The sequence below is a fragment of the Chrysochloris asiatica genome, unplaced genomic scaffold (genome assembly GCF_000296735.1).
Source record: "Chrysochloris asiatica unplaced genomic scaffold, ChrAsi1.0 scaffold00101, whole genome shotgun sequence".
Lineage (NCBI taxonomy): Eukaryota > Metazoa > Chordata > Mammalia > Afrosoricida > Chrysochloridae > Chrysochloris > Chrysochloris asiatica.
The window spans coordinates 8,325,967-8,342,358 of record NW_006408619.1 but is presented as its reverse complement, the minus strand read 5'-3'; the positions used below and the strand labels follow the sequence as shown (position 1 = coordinate 8,342,358).

The 16,392-nt window shown below is 43.3% G+C and overlaps 1 protein-coding gene across 1 annotated transcript in view; it reads left to right on the top strand.

The window, feature by feature from the left end:
* Positions 1-16,392, top strand: part of DET1 (de-etiolated homolog 1 (Arabidopsis)) — a 37,049-nt gene that overhangs the window by 17,486 nt on the left and 3,171 nt on the right. Inside the window, exon 3 of the mRNA XM_006867123.1 lies at positions 14,756-14,947. Within this exon, the coding sequence (XP_006867185.1) occupies positions 14,756-14,947 (192 nt within the window). The remainder of the gene's footprint in view (positions 1-14,755; positions 14,948-16,392) is intronic.

The window sequence follows — 16,392 nt, the reverse complement described above, 5'->3', positions numbered from 1 at the left end:
ATGATTGTAGCTGTTTCTGTATTACCTTTAGCAAAACTTTACTCGCTTGAGATACCAAAGAGATTGTCCGATGATTTCCGCTATAAGCACTTCAAACTCACCAGCTGCTCCACGAAAACACTATACAGGGTCCCTGAGTGAGAACTGATTCGACAGCGCTTAACAACAACAACAGCAGTAGATGTATTTACACCAAAGTGATTGGCAGGTGCCACGGTCATGTTGTTTATGTTGTTCCTGGAGAAATCATTAAGCCTATACCCCAACATAATTGAGCCATTAGTTACTCATGCCATTAAGCCTAAACCTGAACATAATCGATCCATTAGTTACTCATGCACAGTGAATGAAAAGAAGACCCACACTGAGGCACATCATCGTGAAATTTTGGAACAATATAGATCAAGAGAAAATTGAAGAAAACTTTTGAAAAGAAGATACATTCCATATACAAAAAGTAAGATAAGGCTTTAGAACACTTCAGTTTTATCAGTGGCAATGCTGAAAGCTAGAAGTGCTAGACGTCATTAGAATCATGCTCTCAGATGTCTCTGAAAAAAAAAAAAAATTTAGGATTCTACACCTAGATAATGGGATAGAACAAAGATTTTTTCAGATATGTAAGGTCTCAAGAAATACTTGCCATGTGTCTTTTCTAAGTAAGCCTCTGGAAGGGGTAGTGGTGGTGTGCCATGGAGTGGGTGCCAAATCTTAGTGACCCTGTAGAGGGTTTCTGAGGCTGTAAATCTTTATGGAAGCAGAAAGCCTCATCTTTCTCCCACAGAATGACTGGTAGATTCTAACTGCTGCCTTTGTGGTTAACAGCCTGACAGAACCCACTGTAATACCAGGCTTCCTTCTGGAAGAGATGGTTAACCATTAAACCAAGAGACCCCAGCACTGGGGAAACACAGAGAGAACTGGGAGGAAGGTGGGTTTAGTGCAATAGCCCATCACCCAGACCAGCTGGAAGCAGCGGGGAGGAGCACTCCAAGAGGGATCATTCTAGGCCAGCGTCAGAGGGTATAAAGATGAAACTGTCAGTTCCACTGCACTAGAACTGTCAAGGGGGGCCTCACGGGGAAGGTGTTGAAGTGGCATGGCAGAAGCATCTGATCTCCTCTAACTTCACCAGGTGACAGCGGAATCCAGATCCAGAGTCCAAGACTGAGTCCTGTGAGGGAGATGTTAGACCTTCCAGCCTTTCTGTCACCAACTGTCCCTCCCATAATGCTTTCTGCTTCTCTGCTTGGTGCTATAATTTGTTGCAGTGGTCACACAGAACTCACAATACTCACAGTTATTATGGAAGTAACAGGTTACAATTCAGGGTCATGAATGCCCAGGATACAGTTCCTTGATACAGGACAGCTGCTTCTCTCTCGCCCTCACCTCTAGGTCTCTTAACCTGCTCAGGCAAGTGCTACAGAGCTGTTTTAGTTTTGCTGGTAGTGCCCAGAGATACCCAGCTCTTCCAGTTAGCCGTCGCCCATTGTGGTAGCCACTGTGTTCATCCATCACCATGGTGGTAGGATACAACTCTGACACCCACCTTTCCTAATTTTAAACCACACAGAATCCCTCGTTATGATATAACAACTGCCACATGAGCATGGTTAAGTGTTTGGGAATTTCCATTCTTTGCAGTGTTGTCCATTATTTTTTATGATCCACACAGTTGAATACCTTTGTATGGTCAATAAAACACAGATAAATTTATTTCTGGTATTCTCTGCATTCAGCCAGATCCCATTTGATACTAGTAATGTCATTGTTCATTCAATGTCCTCGTCTGAATCTAGTTTGAATTTCTGGCCGTTTCCTTTTGATGTACTGCTGTAACCATTTTTAAATTGTCTTCAGCAGAATTTTATTTGTATATGATATTACAGGGTGTTGTTCAGTCCTGTTCACATTCTGTTGGATCATCATTCTTTGACATGGCAGGAAGATGGACCTCTTGCAGTGGGTTGCCCAGGCAGCTGCCTTCCACATTTCTTGGCGTGGCTGAGTCAGTGTCTCTAGCACTGTCTGTTTGTTGAAACATTTCAGTTTTCTGAAATGATTTCTGAACTGTATTTTTCACCAATGCCTTCAGTGTAGCTTGGACTTCTTCCTGGAAAACCTTTGATTCTTGATCATATGCACCTTCCAATTCTTGGAAATGGTTGAATGCCAACCAGTTCTTTTTGGTACGGTAACGGTATATTCCTTTCATCTTTTGTTGCTTCCTCTGCAGTTCAATATTTTGCCCATCAGTTCCTTCAATATTTCAACTAGAGCTTTGAATTTTGTCTTCAGTTCTTTCAGCTTCACAGATACCAAGTCTGCTCTTCTCTTGCTTTTCTAACTCCAGGAGTTAGCACATTTCATTATAATATTTTACTTTTGTCTTCTTGAGTCACCCTTTAAATTTTTTCTGTTCAGCTCTTTTATCTCATCACTTCTTTTATTTGCTTTGTTGTTGTTGTGAAGTGCCATCGAGTCAGTTCCGACCCATAGCAACCCAGTATAGGGTTTCCGAGGAGCAGCTGGTGAGCTTGAACTGCCGACCTTACAGTTCAAACAGCTTTGCAGTCTGGCGCCTTAACCCACTGCGCCACCCCAGGGCTCCTGTATTTGCTTTAGTTACTCTATATTCAAAAGTAATTTTCAGAATCTTTTCTGACATTGATTTTAGTCATTCTTGTCTTTTTAAGTGACTTTTTAGTTTACTTCATGTGTGATATTCTTGATGGCTTCCCATAACTCATCTAATCATTAGTATTCAATGCGTCCAGTCTAGTTTTAAGATGGTCTCTAAATTCATGTAGGATTTACTGAAGATTGTATTTTGGCTCTTATGGGCTTGTTTTAATTTTCTTCACCTTCCACTTGAACTTGCATATGAACATTTCATGGTCAGTGGACAATAGGCCTCTGGTCTTGTTCTGATGATATTGATCTTCTCCATCATCTCTGTCCACAGGTGTAGTCAACTAGATTCCTGTGAGGTTCTTGTAAATTGTAGGTATTTCTGTGTTGAAAAGGGGTGTTTGAAATAAATATGTCATTGGTCTTGTAGTATCCTGTCATGCAATATCCTGTGTTATTTTGATCATCAAACCCATATTTTCCAACTATTGATCTGTCTTCTTTGTTCCCAGCTTTTGTATTGTAATTACCAGTAATTGTCAGTGCGTCTTGATTGTTTGATCAATTTCAGACTACAGAAGTTGGTAAAAATCTTGAGTTTCCTGGTCTTTAGCATGAGTCAGTTTGAGTTATAGTTGTGTTCATTGGTCTTCCTTATTGATGGAAGGAGATTGCCGTATCACTGACAGTGTTGTACTTGAGGGTAGATCATGAAAGATTTGGTTTTGTTTTGACTATTGGCTCTCCAGAAGCCCAGACGTAAGCCAGCTTCGGCATACCCTTGGCTGTAGCAGCACCTGCTGTTGGTAATTTCTGATGAAGGAGTTGTGGCTTGTGGTGACCCGTGTGTGGACAGGAGAGCTGCCCCATGGGCTTTCAGAAGTAGATCACCTGGTTTGTGTTCTGAGGCGCCTCAGGAATAGTAGTCTAGTGCTTAGCTGTTTGAAAACATACCAGCACACCACACCCACTGTACACATATAGATTTATCTCAAAATGCTTTTTAAAACCATAATTTTAAAATTTCTTAACCATGTTACTGTCTTTTTAGTTTTCTTTTTAATAATGAATATAATGCTTTTCCTCTTAAGTCTGTCATTTCCAGCATTTGTGTGCTTCAAAGCAATACTAGTCATTTTCAGCTCAACCAATACCTAGGGTAAGGAGTTCTGGTGTGGCACTGTGGATTAATGCTCTGAACTGCAAGATCCGTCTGAACCGCAAGGTCGGTTTGAACTTCAGGTTCAGCAGTTCAAGCTCACCAGCTGCTCCTCGGAAACCTTATACAGGGTCGCTATGACTTGGAACTGACTCAATGGCACTTCACAGCAACAGTGATAACCTAGGTTGATCTGTATGTGCTTCATTTCCTTTTTGACAACTTTCTGTTTTCCTACTACATGTGTACAGTCCATGTTGTGATTATTAATGGATGGATGTTTCCAACTTTGTCTTCTCATTTTGTGTCTTGGCACATCAGCCCATGATGGTCCTGAAAGCTTTGTTCCATCCATACCATTGAGGTCGACTACTTGGAGGAGACGGCTCTCTCCCAGTCATATTTGGAGTGCTCTGGTGGCAGAGTGGGTGACTGTGGTATGGTGGATTATCTGATGTCTTTTCTAGTCATAGATTGTAAATCCTACCTAACTTCTCTACCCAGCTGGATCTGGGTAAGTGAAGGTGGAAGAAGATACTGATACGATGCCAGGATTCAGCTGTGGACGTTAGCAGAGTTCATTGTCATTGTGAAAACGGGACTCTAACGTGGTTTTACAATGAGCCATCTCATTTTAAAGGGAGCAGAGATCTCACTACCATTAAGAAGAATGAGCCAGGACCCTGAGAGCCTTGCTCATTGAACCGCCTCAACCCAGGAACACACAGCTGTGACTCTCGAGAAGTGCTAGAGGAGCAGCAGCAGCAGAACCCCAAACCAGAGCAGTGAGCCTCCTAGCCCACGGAGCAAGTAACGCTAAGTGACTCTGGGCCGGAGAATTGCTGTGGAATGGGTGCCTGAGGCCCTTCAGTGGTACAGCTAGGTTTGCTAACTCATGGAGCCCGAGCCTGCAGACAGGCTTAGGAGGGAGTGCTGTGCCCTAGGCATTTATCAGCAGCTGACTGGAAGACCTGTACCCTGAGCAGTCTCCGTGGGTTTTGTTGTAATTTGCTGACTTTCCTAATAAGCCCCTTAACTATGAGTATGTTGTCTGAGTTCTGTGTGTGGCCATTGCAATAGATTATTGAACCCAAATGAGTAGACTGGCAAGTATGGTTTGATACTTCATGTTTTTGAAGTTGGCCTACTAATCATAAGCTCAGCAGTTCAGATCCACTAGCTACTCAGTGGGAGGGAGACGAGGCTTCTGTTCTCTTAATGATTTACAGCCTTGGAAACTCTACCTATAGGGTCACTACGAGTCAGAATTAACTCGAATAGCAGTAGTTTTAGGTTTTGGGGGGGTATCCTGAGGGGCTTGTCTTTTAACACCATCAAGCAATATTCTGCGATTTATAAGGTTTCCAGTGGCTAGTTCTTCACAAGTGGACAGACGTTTCCTTCTTTCTACTGCTAGTCTGGAAGCACCACTGAAACCTGTCTACCCTGGGTGGCCCAGCTGATGTGTGAAATACTGGTGGCATAGCTTCCGGCATCACAACACCACCCAGGCCACCGAAGTACGACAAATGGACACATGAGTGGTGAAGGACAGTGCTTAGAAGGGTCATATTAAGCAAGTCACTGCACCTCAGAAGGTGAGAGTTGAGCAAAGCTTTTGAAGGAGGTCAAGTAGCAAGCTATATGGATGACAGGGGAAGAACGTATCAAATGAAAGGAATGGTGATGTGCCACGGAGTCAATCCCAACTCACAGCGGCCCTGCACAGGGTTTCCGAGGCTCTGTCTTTATAGGAGCTGAAAGCCTCATCTTTCACTTGCGGAACGGCTGGTAGCTTTGAACTGCTGACCTTGAGTCCAACTTGCAACCAGAACGCTACCAGAGTTCCTGAATGAAAGGAATAGCAGATGTAAAGACCTTGAAATGGGGGGGGGGGGGGAGTTGTCGCCATGATGTGCTTGAGGGACACTGAGGAGGCCATTGGTGTGAGAGCAAGGGGCAGAGTTTTAGGAGATGCGGGCAGAGACCAAGTCTGGAGACCGTTCTAAGGTTTTTGGCTGCAGCCAGTGTTGTGTTGAAGCAGAGGAGTGATGTGCCCTGATTTCTGTCTGAACAAGGTTACAGTGGCTGCTGTGTGAGGAGTAGACTGTGGGGACTTAGGGTGGAAACAAGGTGCGTGTTGTGACACTATTGTAGTTATTCACGGAATGAAATTTTTGCAGTTTCTTTCATGCCACTAGGGTATGAATGCTGTTTTGTTCACGAATGTACCCTGAGCACCTAGAAGAATGCCTGAGATACAGTGAATTAAACAAACTTAAAAATTCCAACTTGCTGTCCAGTCAATTCCAACTCACAGCAAGCCCGTGTGTGTCAGAGTAGGACTGTGCTCTGTATAGGGTTTTCTTGCATTATCCTTCCGACATGAGTTAGTGACTGGTTGTTCATAAAATCCTAGCCTAGTTTGGAGTCTTAAAGTACTATATCTCAATGTTATACATGATCAGATCGTTTAAGATAGTTTTCCAAAGCTTTTCTGACACTCAAATTTATAAAATTATCAGATAAGTTTCACAGAGTTCTTAACCTTTACAGGCAAAAAGCCCCCACCCGCCCCGGGTTTGAACACAGCTTGTCACGACCCCAGAATGCCAGATGAACACTGGCTGAATGTTAAGTTTTATTTTATTTTTTTACGTATAGAAAAATAACTCTGTATAACAGACAAGTTCTTTGGCCTCACCTTTTCCGGCTTGGCAGTACAAGCTACAGATTTGGTTCCTGGGACTTTGCCTCCCCAGTGACTATACGGTTGTCATCATAGCTAATCTTTGTAATCGATCTTGGTCTCTTCCACTGGCTTACCCAGGGCTCCTTTAAAAAGATAAAGGTCTTTTTGTGAAGTAACTGCCTCTGGTGTGGCTTTCCCCTGCTGATGGGGTAGAGAACCTCCATTTCCCAATACAAGGCAGATAGAAAGACAACCTGCTCAGTCATGTTTAGCCAGTACCAGCTGTACTCTCTTGTTCACCAAGGTGGTGGCACTATTAACCCAGGAGGTCTCTTAGTGAGGACCACCCCTTTGCCAGTTTTAATCTCATCCTGGGCCAGCCGTGGCTTTGTCTTCTCTTGTTCTGTGCTTGTGGGCCAGCTTCAGCACTTGAGTGACTATCGGTCCAGGGCCTGAGTGAGCCAGGTAAGGCAGGGGACACTTTTAGCCACTTCTAGAAGATAGCCTTCTGCCACTGCAGCTGGATGTAGTGGGGCCATTTGACAAAGTTCATGAGCCTTTTCTTGAACAGGAGATTTACCATCTTCTTGACCTCCTACTTCTAGGTAGCAGCAGAGGCCAGAGCCACTTGGCCTTCTCTCCTTTTGGCATTTTGGGTGACTAGATGAGGAAGCTCCATGGGGTTTCAAGGACCAATTCTTCTTAAGTGACTCTAGATAGATTGGAACCCCCAGCCTGTCTATTAGTAACTGAGTTTTTAACTACTTGTGCCATCCAGAGACGCGTTGGCACATACTTGTTGTTGTTGTTGTTAAGTGCCATCGAGTCGGGTCCGACCCATAGCGACCCTATACAGGGTTTCCGAGGGTGTAAATCTTTACGGGAGTAGAAAGGCACATACTAGACCTTAGTAATTATTTGATTAATTAATGGTGTCTGTTTGTCAGTTTGTTGTACTTTGGCGGCTTATGTGTTGATGTAATACTGAAAGCTATGTCACTAGTATTTCAGATGCCTGTAGAGTTGCCTATGTGACAGGTCTCGGTACAGTTTCCAGACTAAGACAGACTAGGAAGTAGAGGCAGACCACTTCTGAATGGTTAGCCACTGAAAACCTAGTGAGTAGCACAGAGCATTCTCTGATATAGTGCTGGAAAACGGATTCCTCCGTTTGGAAGGCACTCGAAATACAACGAAGAACTACCTCCTCAAAGTAGAGTGGACCTTAATGTTGATGGAGCAAAGTTATTGAGACTTTCCTTTGCTGCTGGTGCACAAATAAAATGAGGAGAAACAGCTGCAGACATCCATTAATAATCAGAACATGGAATGTATGAGGTATGAATTTAGGAAAATTGCAAGTTGTCAAAAATCAAATGGAATCCATAAAGATTGATATTTTAGGCACCTGAAATGAACTGGGATTGGCCAACTGGAATCTGAGAGTCATACAGTTTACTGTGCTGGTAATGACAAACTGAAGATGAATGGCATTGCGTCATCTTCGAAAAGATTTCAAGATTAGTCTTTGAAGTACAGTGTTGTCTGTGATAGGATAATATCCATAAGCCTACAAGGAAGAACCGTTAATACTGCTAATCAAATTTAAACACCAGTGACAAATGCCAGTGTTGAAACTTCAAACTTCTTCAGTCTGAAACGTAATCAAACATGCAATCAATATGCATTGATAATCACTGAGGGTTGGAATGCCAAAGTTGGAAGCAGAGGAAGGATCAGTAGTTGGAAAATATGGCCTCAGTGATAGAATGATGTTGGAGATTGTGTAATAGAATTTTGTGAGGCCTGTGACTTACTCATTGCAAATACCTTTTTTCAAGGTAAATGGCTACTGTACACCTGGGAAAGGAAGATGGAGAAGCTCAGTACCATCAGCCGAAACAAGGCCAGGGCAGACTGTGGAATCAGTAGCAAGTTCAGGCTGACACTGAAGGAAATTAAAACAAGTTCACAAAAGTTACAATATGACCTCAAGTCTCTTCCACTTGAATTTAGACACCATCTCGAGAACAGATTTGATGCATCAGACACTAATGACCGAAGACCAGAGGAATTGTAGGTGTGAGTCACAAGGCCAGCAGTTCAAACTCACTAGCCGCTCCTTGGAAGTCCTATACAGGGTTGCTTTGAGTCGGAACTGACTTGATGGCACTTAACAACAACAATCAAGAATATCATACTGAAAAATAGCAAAAGATTGTTTTAAAAGACAGGAAAGAAAAAAAAAAAAGATCCTGTATGTCAGAAGAGACTGAAACCTGCTCTTAAGCTAAAGTGAATGGAAGGAATGAGGATGAAAACGAGCCAAACAGAAAAGGTCAAAGGGCAGCTCAGGAGACAAAGTCAAGTATTATAATGAAATGTGCACAAACCTGGAGTTAGAAAACCAAAAGAGAAGCACACACTCGGCATTTCTCTAGCCAAAAGAACTGAAGAACAAATTAGAGCTTCAACTTGAAAGACTCTGTGGGCAAAATATTAAATGAGGCCGGAAGCATGAAAAGAAGATGGAAGTGATACACAGTCACTGTAGCAAAAAGAATTGGTCCATGTTCAACCTTTCTAAGAGGTAGAATATGATCATGAACCAGTATGGTATTGAAGGAAGAAGTGCAAACTGCACTGAAGGCATTCACAGAATGTTTCAGTGGCAACAAATAAGGCTTCAGGAACTGACAATACAAAGTGAAATGTTTCAAACACCATGCAGCACCAGAGACACTCACTCATCTGTGCTGAGAAATTTGTAAGACAGTTAACTGGCCATCTGATTGGAAGAGATCCATATTTGTGCTCATTCCAAAGAAAGGTGACAAAGTGGAATGAAGGAATCATTGAGCCAATATCATTAATACCACATGTAGGTAAACTTTTGCTGAAGACAAAAAATGGTGGTTGCAGAAGTACATTGACGGAGAACTGCCAGAAATTCATGCAGGATTCAGAAGAGGTTGTGGAATGGGGGCTGTGCTATCATTGCTGAAACAATACTAGAAAGATGCTTACTTGTGCTTCATTGACTGCGCAAAGCCATTCACCTGTGTGAATCATAACACGTTGGATAATGTGAAGAGTGGGAATTCCCAAACCTTTGATTGTGCTGATGAGGAATCTGTACATACAACATGAGGTAGTCATTAGAACAGAATAAGGGCTTGCTAAATGATTTCAAATCAGGAAAGGTGTGTGTCAAGATTGTATCTTTTCATTATACTTATTCAGTCTGTAGGAGCATGTAATTCGAGAAGCTGGATTTTATGAAGAAGAATGTGATATCAGGATTGGAGAAAGACTCATTAATAACCTATAATATGCAGATGACACAGCCTTGCTTGCTGGAAGTGACAGGACTTAAATTTTTATTGATGAAGATCAAAGACCTCAGCCTTCAGTGTGGATTGCAGCTCACTGTAAAGAAAGCAGAAAGCCTCACAGCTAGACCATTTTATCATTATATATGGAGAAAAGACTGACGTTGTCAAAGACTTCATTTTGTTTGGATCCTCAGTCAGTGCTCGGCAGTCAAGAAATCGAATGATGTGTTGCATTGGGCAGATCGGTTGCAAAAGACCTTCTTTAAAAAAGGGTTACAAAGATGTCATTTTGAAGACCAAGATGCTCCTGACCCAAACCATGGTATTTTCAATTGCCTTGTACACATGTAAATGTTGGACAGTGAATAAGGAAAACTGCTGAAGAATCAATGCATCTGAATTATGATGTTGGTAAAGAATATTGAAAGTTCCTTGGACTGCCAGAGAACAAATGAATCTGTCTTGGAAAAAGTGCAGCCAGAATGCTCCTTAAAAGTGAGGATAATAAGACGTCATGTCTTGTACTTTGGGCATGTTGTGAGGAGGGACTAGTCCCCAGAGAAGAACGTCACGCTTGGTAAAGTGGAAGGTCAGCCAAAAAGAGGAAGACTCTCAACAAAATGGATTGACACAGTGGCAGCAACAATGGGCTCAAACTGCGGAACGATTGTGAGGCTAGCGCAGGACCAGACAGTGTTTCGTTCTGTTGTAGACAGGGTCACTGTGAGTCGGAACCAGGTCAAAAGCACCTTAGAACATAACAATCCAGTGGTAGCATTGAAGACTGGAGCTTGGGATATGGACTGTAAAAGTATAAAGTCAAAGCCGCTTCTAACATTTTTGGTATGATCAACCTATAGAAAGAGTTGCCATTAAACCATGATGGCAAAGACTGGCTAGAGAGTGTTAGCTGAGAATATAAAACATTCTCTAAGTGGAAGGTCTGTAGTTTCTCAGGGAGGAAGGATCGTGATCAGTCTGTGTCAGATCCATGGGTCAGGCCAAGCAAGACGAGGGCTGATCATTAACTACTAGATTTAGCAACATAGAGATCATGGGGGATCTTGGCAAGGCTGGTTTCCGTGAAATGGTCAGGGTGAAAGTCTGGGGTGGGTTTAAGAAAGAATGGGAGGAGAAGAATTGAAGACAGTATAGAAAGTGGTTTCATGGAGGAAGGAGAACAGAAAAATGGTGTGTTTACCACCTTTGAGTCGGTTCTGATTCATAACAACCCCGTGTAGGATTTCCAAGAAGCAGCTGGTGAGTTTGAACTCTTGACTTTGTGGTTCAAACTGACCTTGTGGTCCAGTGCTTTATCCTACAGCGCCATACCAATGTTTGTGTTTGCTTTTAACTGGGAGGGGTATATTTCTGTGCAGGTGGGAATGATCCTGTTGGTAAGAGATGAATTGGAGGTTTAAGAGAAAGGGAATGTAAGAGGGGAGAATCCTCTGGCACACAGGGGAGGAGTTGGCTTTATCTGGGTGCACCGACAACTACATAGATAACAGATACTGCACAGATGTGCATGTGGGAGCTTTTGGAAGTCCTTTTCAGTTTGTTTCCGTTATCCAGGGACATAGTAAGCAATGCCATTAGCTGAGTGTGAGTCCAGAGGAGGAGGGATGAGATCTTTATCTCAGAGAGTGGGAGACCGGCTGGATACAGAAATGTAGCATGAGGACCTCTCAACATGAAGGATCTACTTGAGGTTCATGGTCATGAATTTAATGTGAACGTTGCTGTATACAGGCATGCAAGAGGATACAGACATGCAAGAGGCAGAAAGCTCATTTTAGCTGTTGTTGTTGTTAAGTGCTGTTGAGTCAGTTCTGACTCATAGCCACCCTGTATAGGGTTTTCCAAGGAGCAGCTGGTGAGTTTGAACCACTAACCTTGCGGTCCAGTGCTGATCCCACAGGGCCACCCCTTAGGTGCCACAAAGCAAGAGAGGACAAGGTTGCTGAGGATGAGTATAGTTTAATGATTGTGGAGCAGTAAGTTGGGCAATGAAGGAAGGACATGATGAGGGTGGTGGCATTGTGAAGTGCCGTCAGATCATCAGTTCTACCTCATAGCCACCCTGTATACGGTTTCTGAGGAGCGCCTGGAGAGTTTGAACCACCAACCTTGAGAAAGTTGCGGGTATCAAAATAGAGATAAACAACTGAGACACAGAAGAGGTCAGAGGACTTCAAGGCCATGGTGCTGGAAGGATGAGCTACAAGAATTTTGAAATCACCAAGAATTAAGACAAGTGTAGCTGGACAGAGTGACCGTGAGCCAAATGCTGACCTCCTGACGGTATCACAGGGAGGGCCTGACTGGTCCTGTTAGCACGGAGCACGGAGAATGGAAGTGAGTGCTCTAAGGAGCAGGCTGCCTCAGCTGTAGGTTCTCCCAGATGCTCTCATTTGCGATCATCACAGAGCTATGGGCCAGCTGCATCAGTTTGCCATTGGAAGTCAGCGAGCCTGGATAGCGTTGGATTGTGTGAATTGTGTGGTGCAGTACTAGATCTTTGCTGACAAAGGGCTGAAGTCCAAAGAGCCTAGGATTCCACCTCAAATGAAAGGGAAAGAAGTCAGTCCTATTTAGCACAAGGTTTAACTTTATGATTTACGCTGAGGCTGTGAACGTTACTATCCAGCAGAGAATGGATAGCGAGGCTTGCTTCTGTGGGACGGAGAAGTAGGGATGTCCATCAGCACCGTTGGGCAGCACTGAGGACAGAAATCAGAACCTGGCTAATCAGTCTTTATGGCTTCATCCATGTTAGAGACATTCAAGGTTTTTATTACATTAGTTTCATAGTTTTCCCTTCTGGGCAAAATTTTTAAATTATATTTTCCGCTTGAATGTTAAGCCATATTATATGCTTTTATGTATAGATTTAAAAGAAAGAAAAAAGACCACACTAATTGTGACATTCTTTATAAAACTGTAAGACCAAAACCACACCATTGCCACCAAGTCGATTCTGACTCCCAGCACCCCTGTGTAGAGTTTCCAAGGCTGTAAATCTTTACAGGAGCAGAAAGCCTTGTCTTTCTCCCATGGAGCGGCTGGTGTGTTTGAACTGCCGGCCTTCGATCAGCAGTACAGTGCTTACCCTACACCACCACCAGGGCTCCTTTTAACAAACTATGTTGTTGTTAAGTGCCATTGAGTCAGTTCCAACTCAGAAACGTTGTATAGAGTTTCCGAGAAGCAGTTGGTGGGTTTGAACCTCTGACCTTGTAGTTAGCAATTCAGTGCTTATCGTTCAGTGCCATACCAGGACTTAGGAAAGTAAAAAAGAAGAAAACTAATCCAAAATGTCATTACACAAACACAGCTATTAACATTTTAGGGTACTTCTGCTACTCTTTTTTAAGACGTTTTCATTTTCTTGGTGTTTTAAATCATTCTGTATTTATAGTATTGTAGCCGACTTTTTGTACTTCACAGTTTAGTCAACATTTCCCCTGTGACCATGTTGTTGTTCAGGGCTATTGAATCGGTTTCAGCTCATAGAGAACCCTGTATAGAGTTTCTGAGGTTGTAAATCTGCAGGAGCAAGAAGCCTCGACTTTCTCCCACAGAGCAACTGGTGGACTTGAACCACCAAACTTAATGGTTTGCGGTCCAGTGTTTATCCTGTGGAACCACTGTGCTGTCCTGTGACCATGTTTTTGTTGTTGTTGTTAAGTGTATAGCAATCTTGGATAATGTTTCCAAGGAGCAGGTGGTGAGTTTGAACCACTGACCCTGTAACCTTGTGGTCTAGTGCTTTGTCCCCCAGCACCACCCCAGCACTCCTGTGACCATATCATATACTCCTTGAAAACTCATTTTCCATTAAGCTTTTTCCCTTAATTTTTCACTGTTACAAGCAATGCTGTATTGAATGTGAACAGATTTTTCTGCATTTAGGATTGCTTTCTTAGGATACATTTCTAGAAGTGTAGAAATACTTGGTCAAAGGTTAGTAATTTTAATATGTTTCATCTGTGAAAAGTTCCCAACCCAAGCCCATTGCCATGGAGTTGATTCCAACTCATAACTGTTGTGTTATTTCTACACAAATTCAGTCAGATGTGTGGCTCTGTATCTGAGTAACTGTTCTTCTGGAAGCTGATGTTTCTGTAAGAATTGAGCTAGTTGGCTCCTAGATGATTTTTAAATAGTTAATTTGTCCAGAGGTTTGGCAGAAGTTGGCTTCCAGCAGATTCCAAGAGGCGTTGAAGAGAGGCTACTGTTCAGGCTCCTCCTCCTGCCTCTATTGTAGGCTAACGCTGGTTCTTTGGGCAAAGAGAAGTTCTTCGTTTTTTTTCTTTCCTAATGAACTGTTATGAAGAGTAGAACTTGTTGCTGTATGTAGCATAGTGAACACATTTAAACAAGTTTAGACTGGTGCTGTAGGGTAAGAACTCATCCACAAGGTCAGTTTGAACTGCACAGTTGGTGGTTCGAGCTCACCAGCTTCTCCTAGGAAACCCTATTTCCTGCTCTGAGTCAGGATCGACTCGATGGCACTTAAACAACACCATGGTCTTTATTAACTTTTCTAATGTAATCTAGGGAGTCCTGGGGTGGTGCTGTGGGTTAATGCGTCAGACTGCAAAGTCGTTTGAACTGCAAGGTCAGTGGTTCAAGCTCACCAGCTGCTCCTCGGAAACCCTGTACAGGGTCGCTATGGGTCAGAACTGACTTGATGGCACTTAACAACAACAACAACAAATGTAATCTAATTTACCCCATTTCTAAGAATGTTTGTTTTCATTTTAAGGTATTTGTAACTAACCAGACTTGTGATGGAAGAGTTCTGTCCTCATTCGGTGTTTAAGTTTTTATTTCTAGAATAGGTTCTTAGAGGTTTGTGCTTGTAAATTTCAGATGCAAGACAGCTCTGTACCCACTAACAAAACTGCCCTGACTGGTGTTTTATTTTAGGTTCAAAGACACTATTATCAATGCCAAGTATGGAGGGCACACAGAGGCCGTGCGCCGGCTGCTGGGCCAGCTCCCCATCAGTGCCCAATCGTACAGCGGGAGTCCCTACCTGGATTTGTCTCTCTTCAGCTACGATGACAAGTGGGTGTCAGTCATGGAGCGGCCCAAGACTTGCGGAGACCACCCCATCAGGTACACAGTTTCAGTGCCCGTGATGTCAGGGCTGCATGTGACCAGGTTTCCCTTCGTCTGTTTCCCAGACACCATTTCACTGTGGCTCGTTTGGGTGGGATTGAAAGGCAGGCAATTTCTGTGACGTGGTGGGTGCTTTGACCATTTAGGGACCAATCTCTAAGGTAACTAGTTCTACTTTTGCTTTTCATCAAAGCATCCAATTCAAGTAAGGATCCAGTTCTTTAAAGGTCTCCAGGGAAGGAAAGAGTACTCTCCCACCGAATAATCTATCATTCCATAATAGTTTTGTGACTGAGATTTTATTATGTCTAACTTACATTATTTTATTCCCTCAATTACCTTGTAGAAAAGATATAACAGACAGTTTGGGAAATAATCAGGTTTAAGAGGGACTCTTGCTTGCTCACTTTGAGGAATTTTGGACTATAAATCACTGTGTCATTACTGGAACCTTGAAATGAATGTCTTAAAGCAAGTCCTCCCTTGTTGTTAAGTGCTGTCAAGTTAGTTCCGACCCATAGCAACTCTATAGGATTTCCAAGGAACGGCTGGTGACCTTGAACCACGGACCTTGCGATCCAAGCCGACTTTGTAGTCTAGCGCAAACCCACGGCACCACCCCAGGACTCCCTCCCTTGGAAATACACCTCTCATAGACCCACGTGGCCCTGCCAGGTCTGGAGCCTGTGTAGTCCCTGCCCTGTGGTGGGTACAAGGGGGAGGACGTGGTACCACTGCTGCTAGTGGGATTGCTCCCGGGGAGACACTTTCCTGGAACTGACCCGGACCTAGGAAGGTTTTGTCCCATAGTAGCCGTAGTTCATAATCCAGCTTCAGTGGGTATTAGTGGGGCTGTGTCATGTTCTTTTATGTTGTATCACCATTCAGAAGACTGTCCTTGGGAAATTGCAGTCAAGTTCCAAACACCAATTTTAAAAAAATACGGAGTATTCTATTAGGAAACTTTTAATCATATATAAAAAGTATTATGAATGCCCTCATACCTGTCCCCCAACGTCAGCAGTGTCGATGTGTTTACAGTCTTGTTTCATCTAGATCATCGCCACCATCCCCCACTCCCTGGTGATTTTGAAGCTGATCCTAGGTATGGTATGAAATGTAAATACCATTTATTCCTTGAGATGTTAACAAAACTTTAGTCGTTCAGAAAAACAGTCATCGTGCAGTGACCCGTGCGGGCTGGAGGTCAGCGGGCCTCCCTTTCTTCAGGTCCCGTGGCTTTGCTGCCTTTGACAGGGGACACGGGTTTCACTGTACCCTTAAATGGCCAGTGTCCATGCTTTCTGCCTTTGACAAGGGGACACGGGTTTCAGTGTACCCTTAAATGGCCAGTGTCCATGCTTTCTGCCTTTGACAGGGGACACGGGTTTCAGTGTACCCTTAAATGGCCAGTGTCCATGCTTTCTGCCTTTGACAAGGGG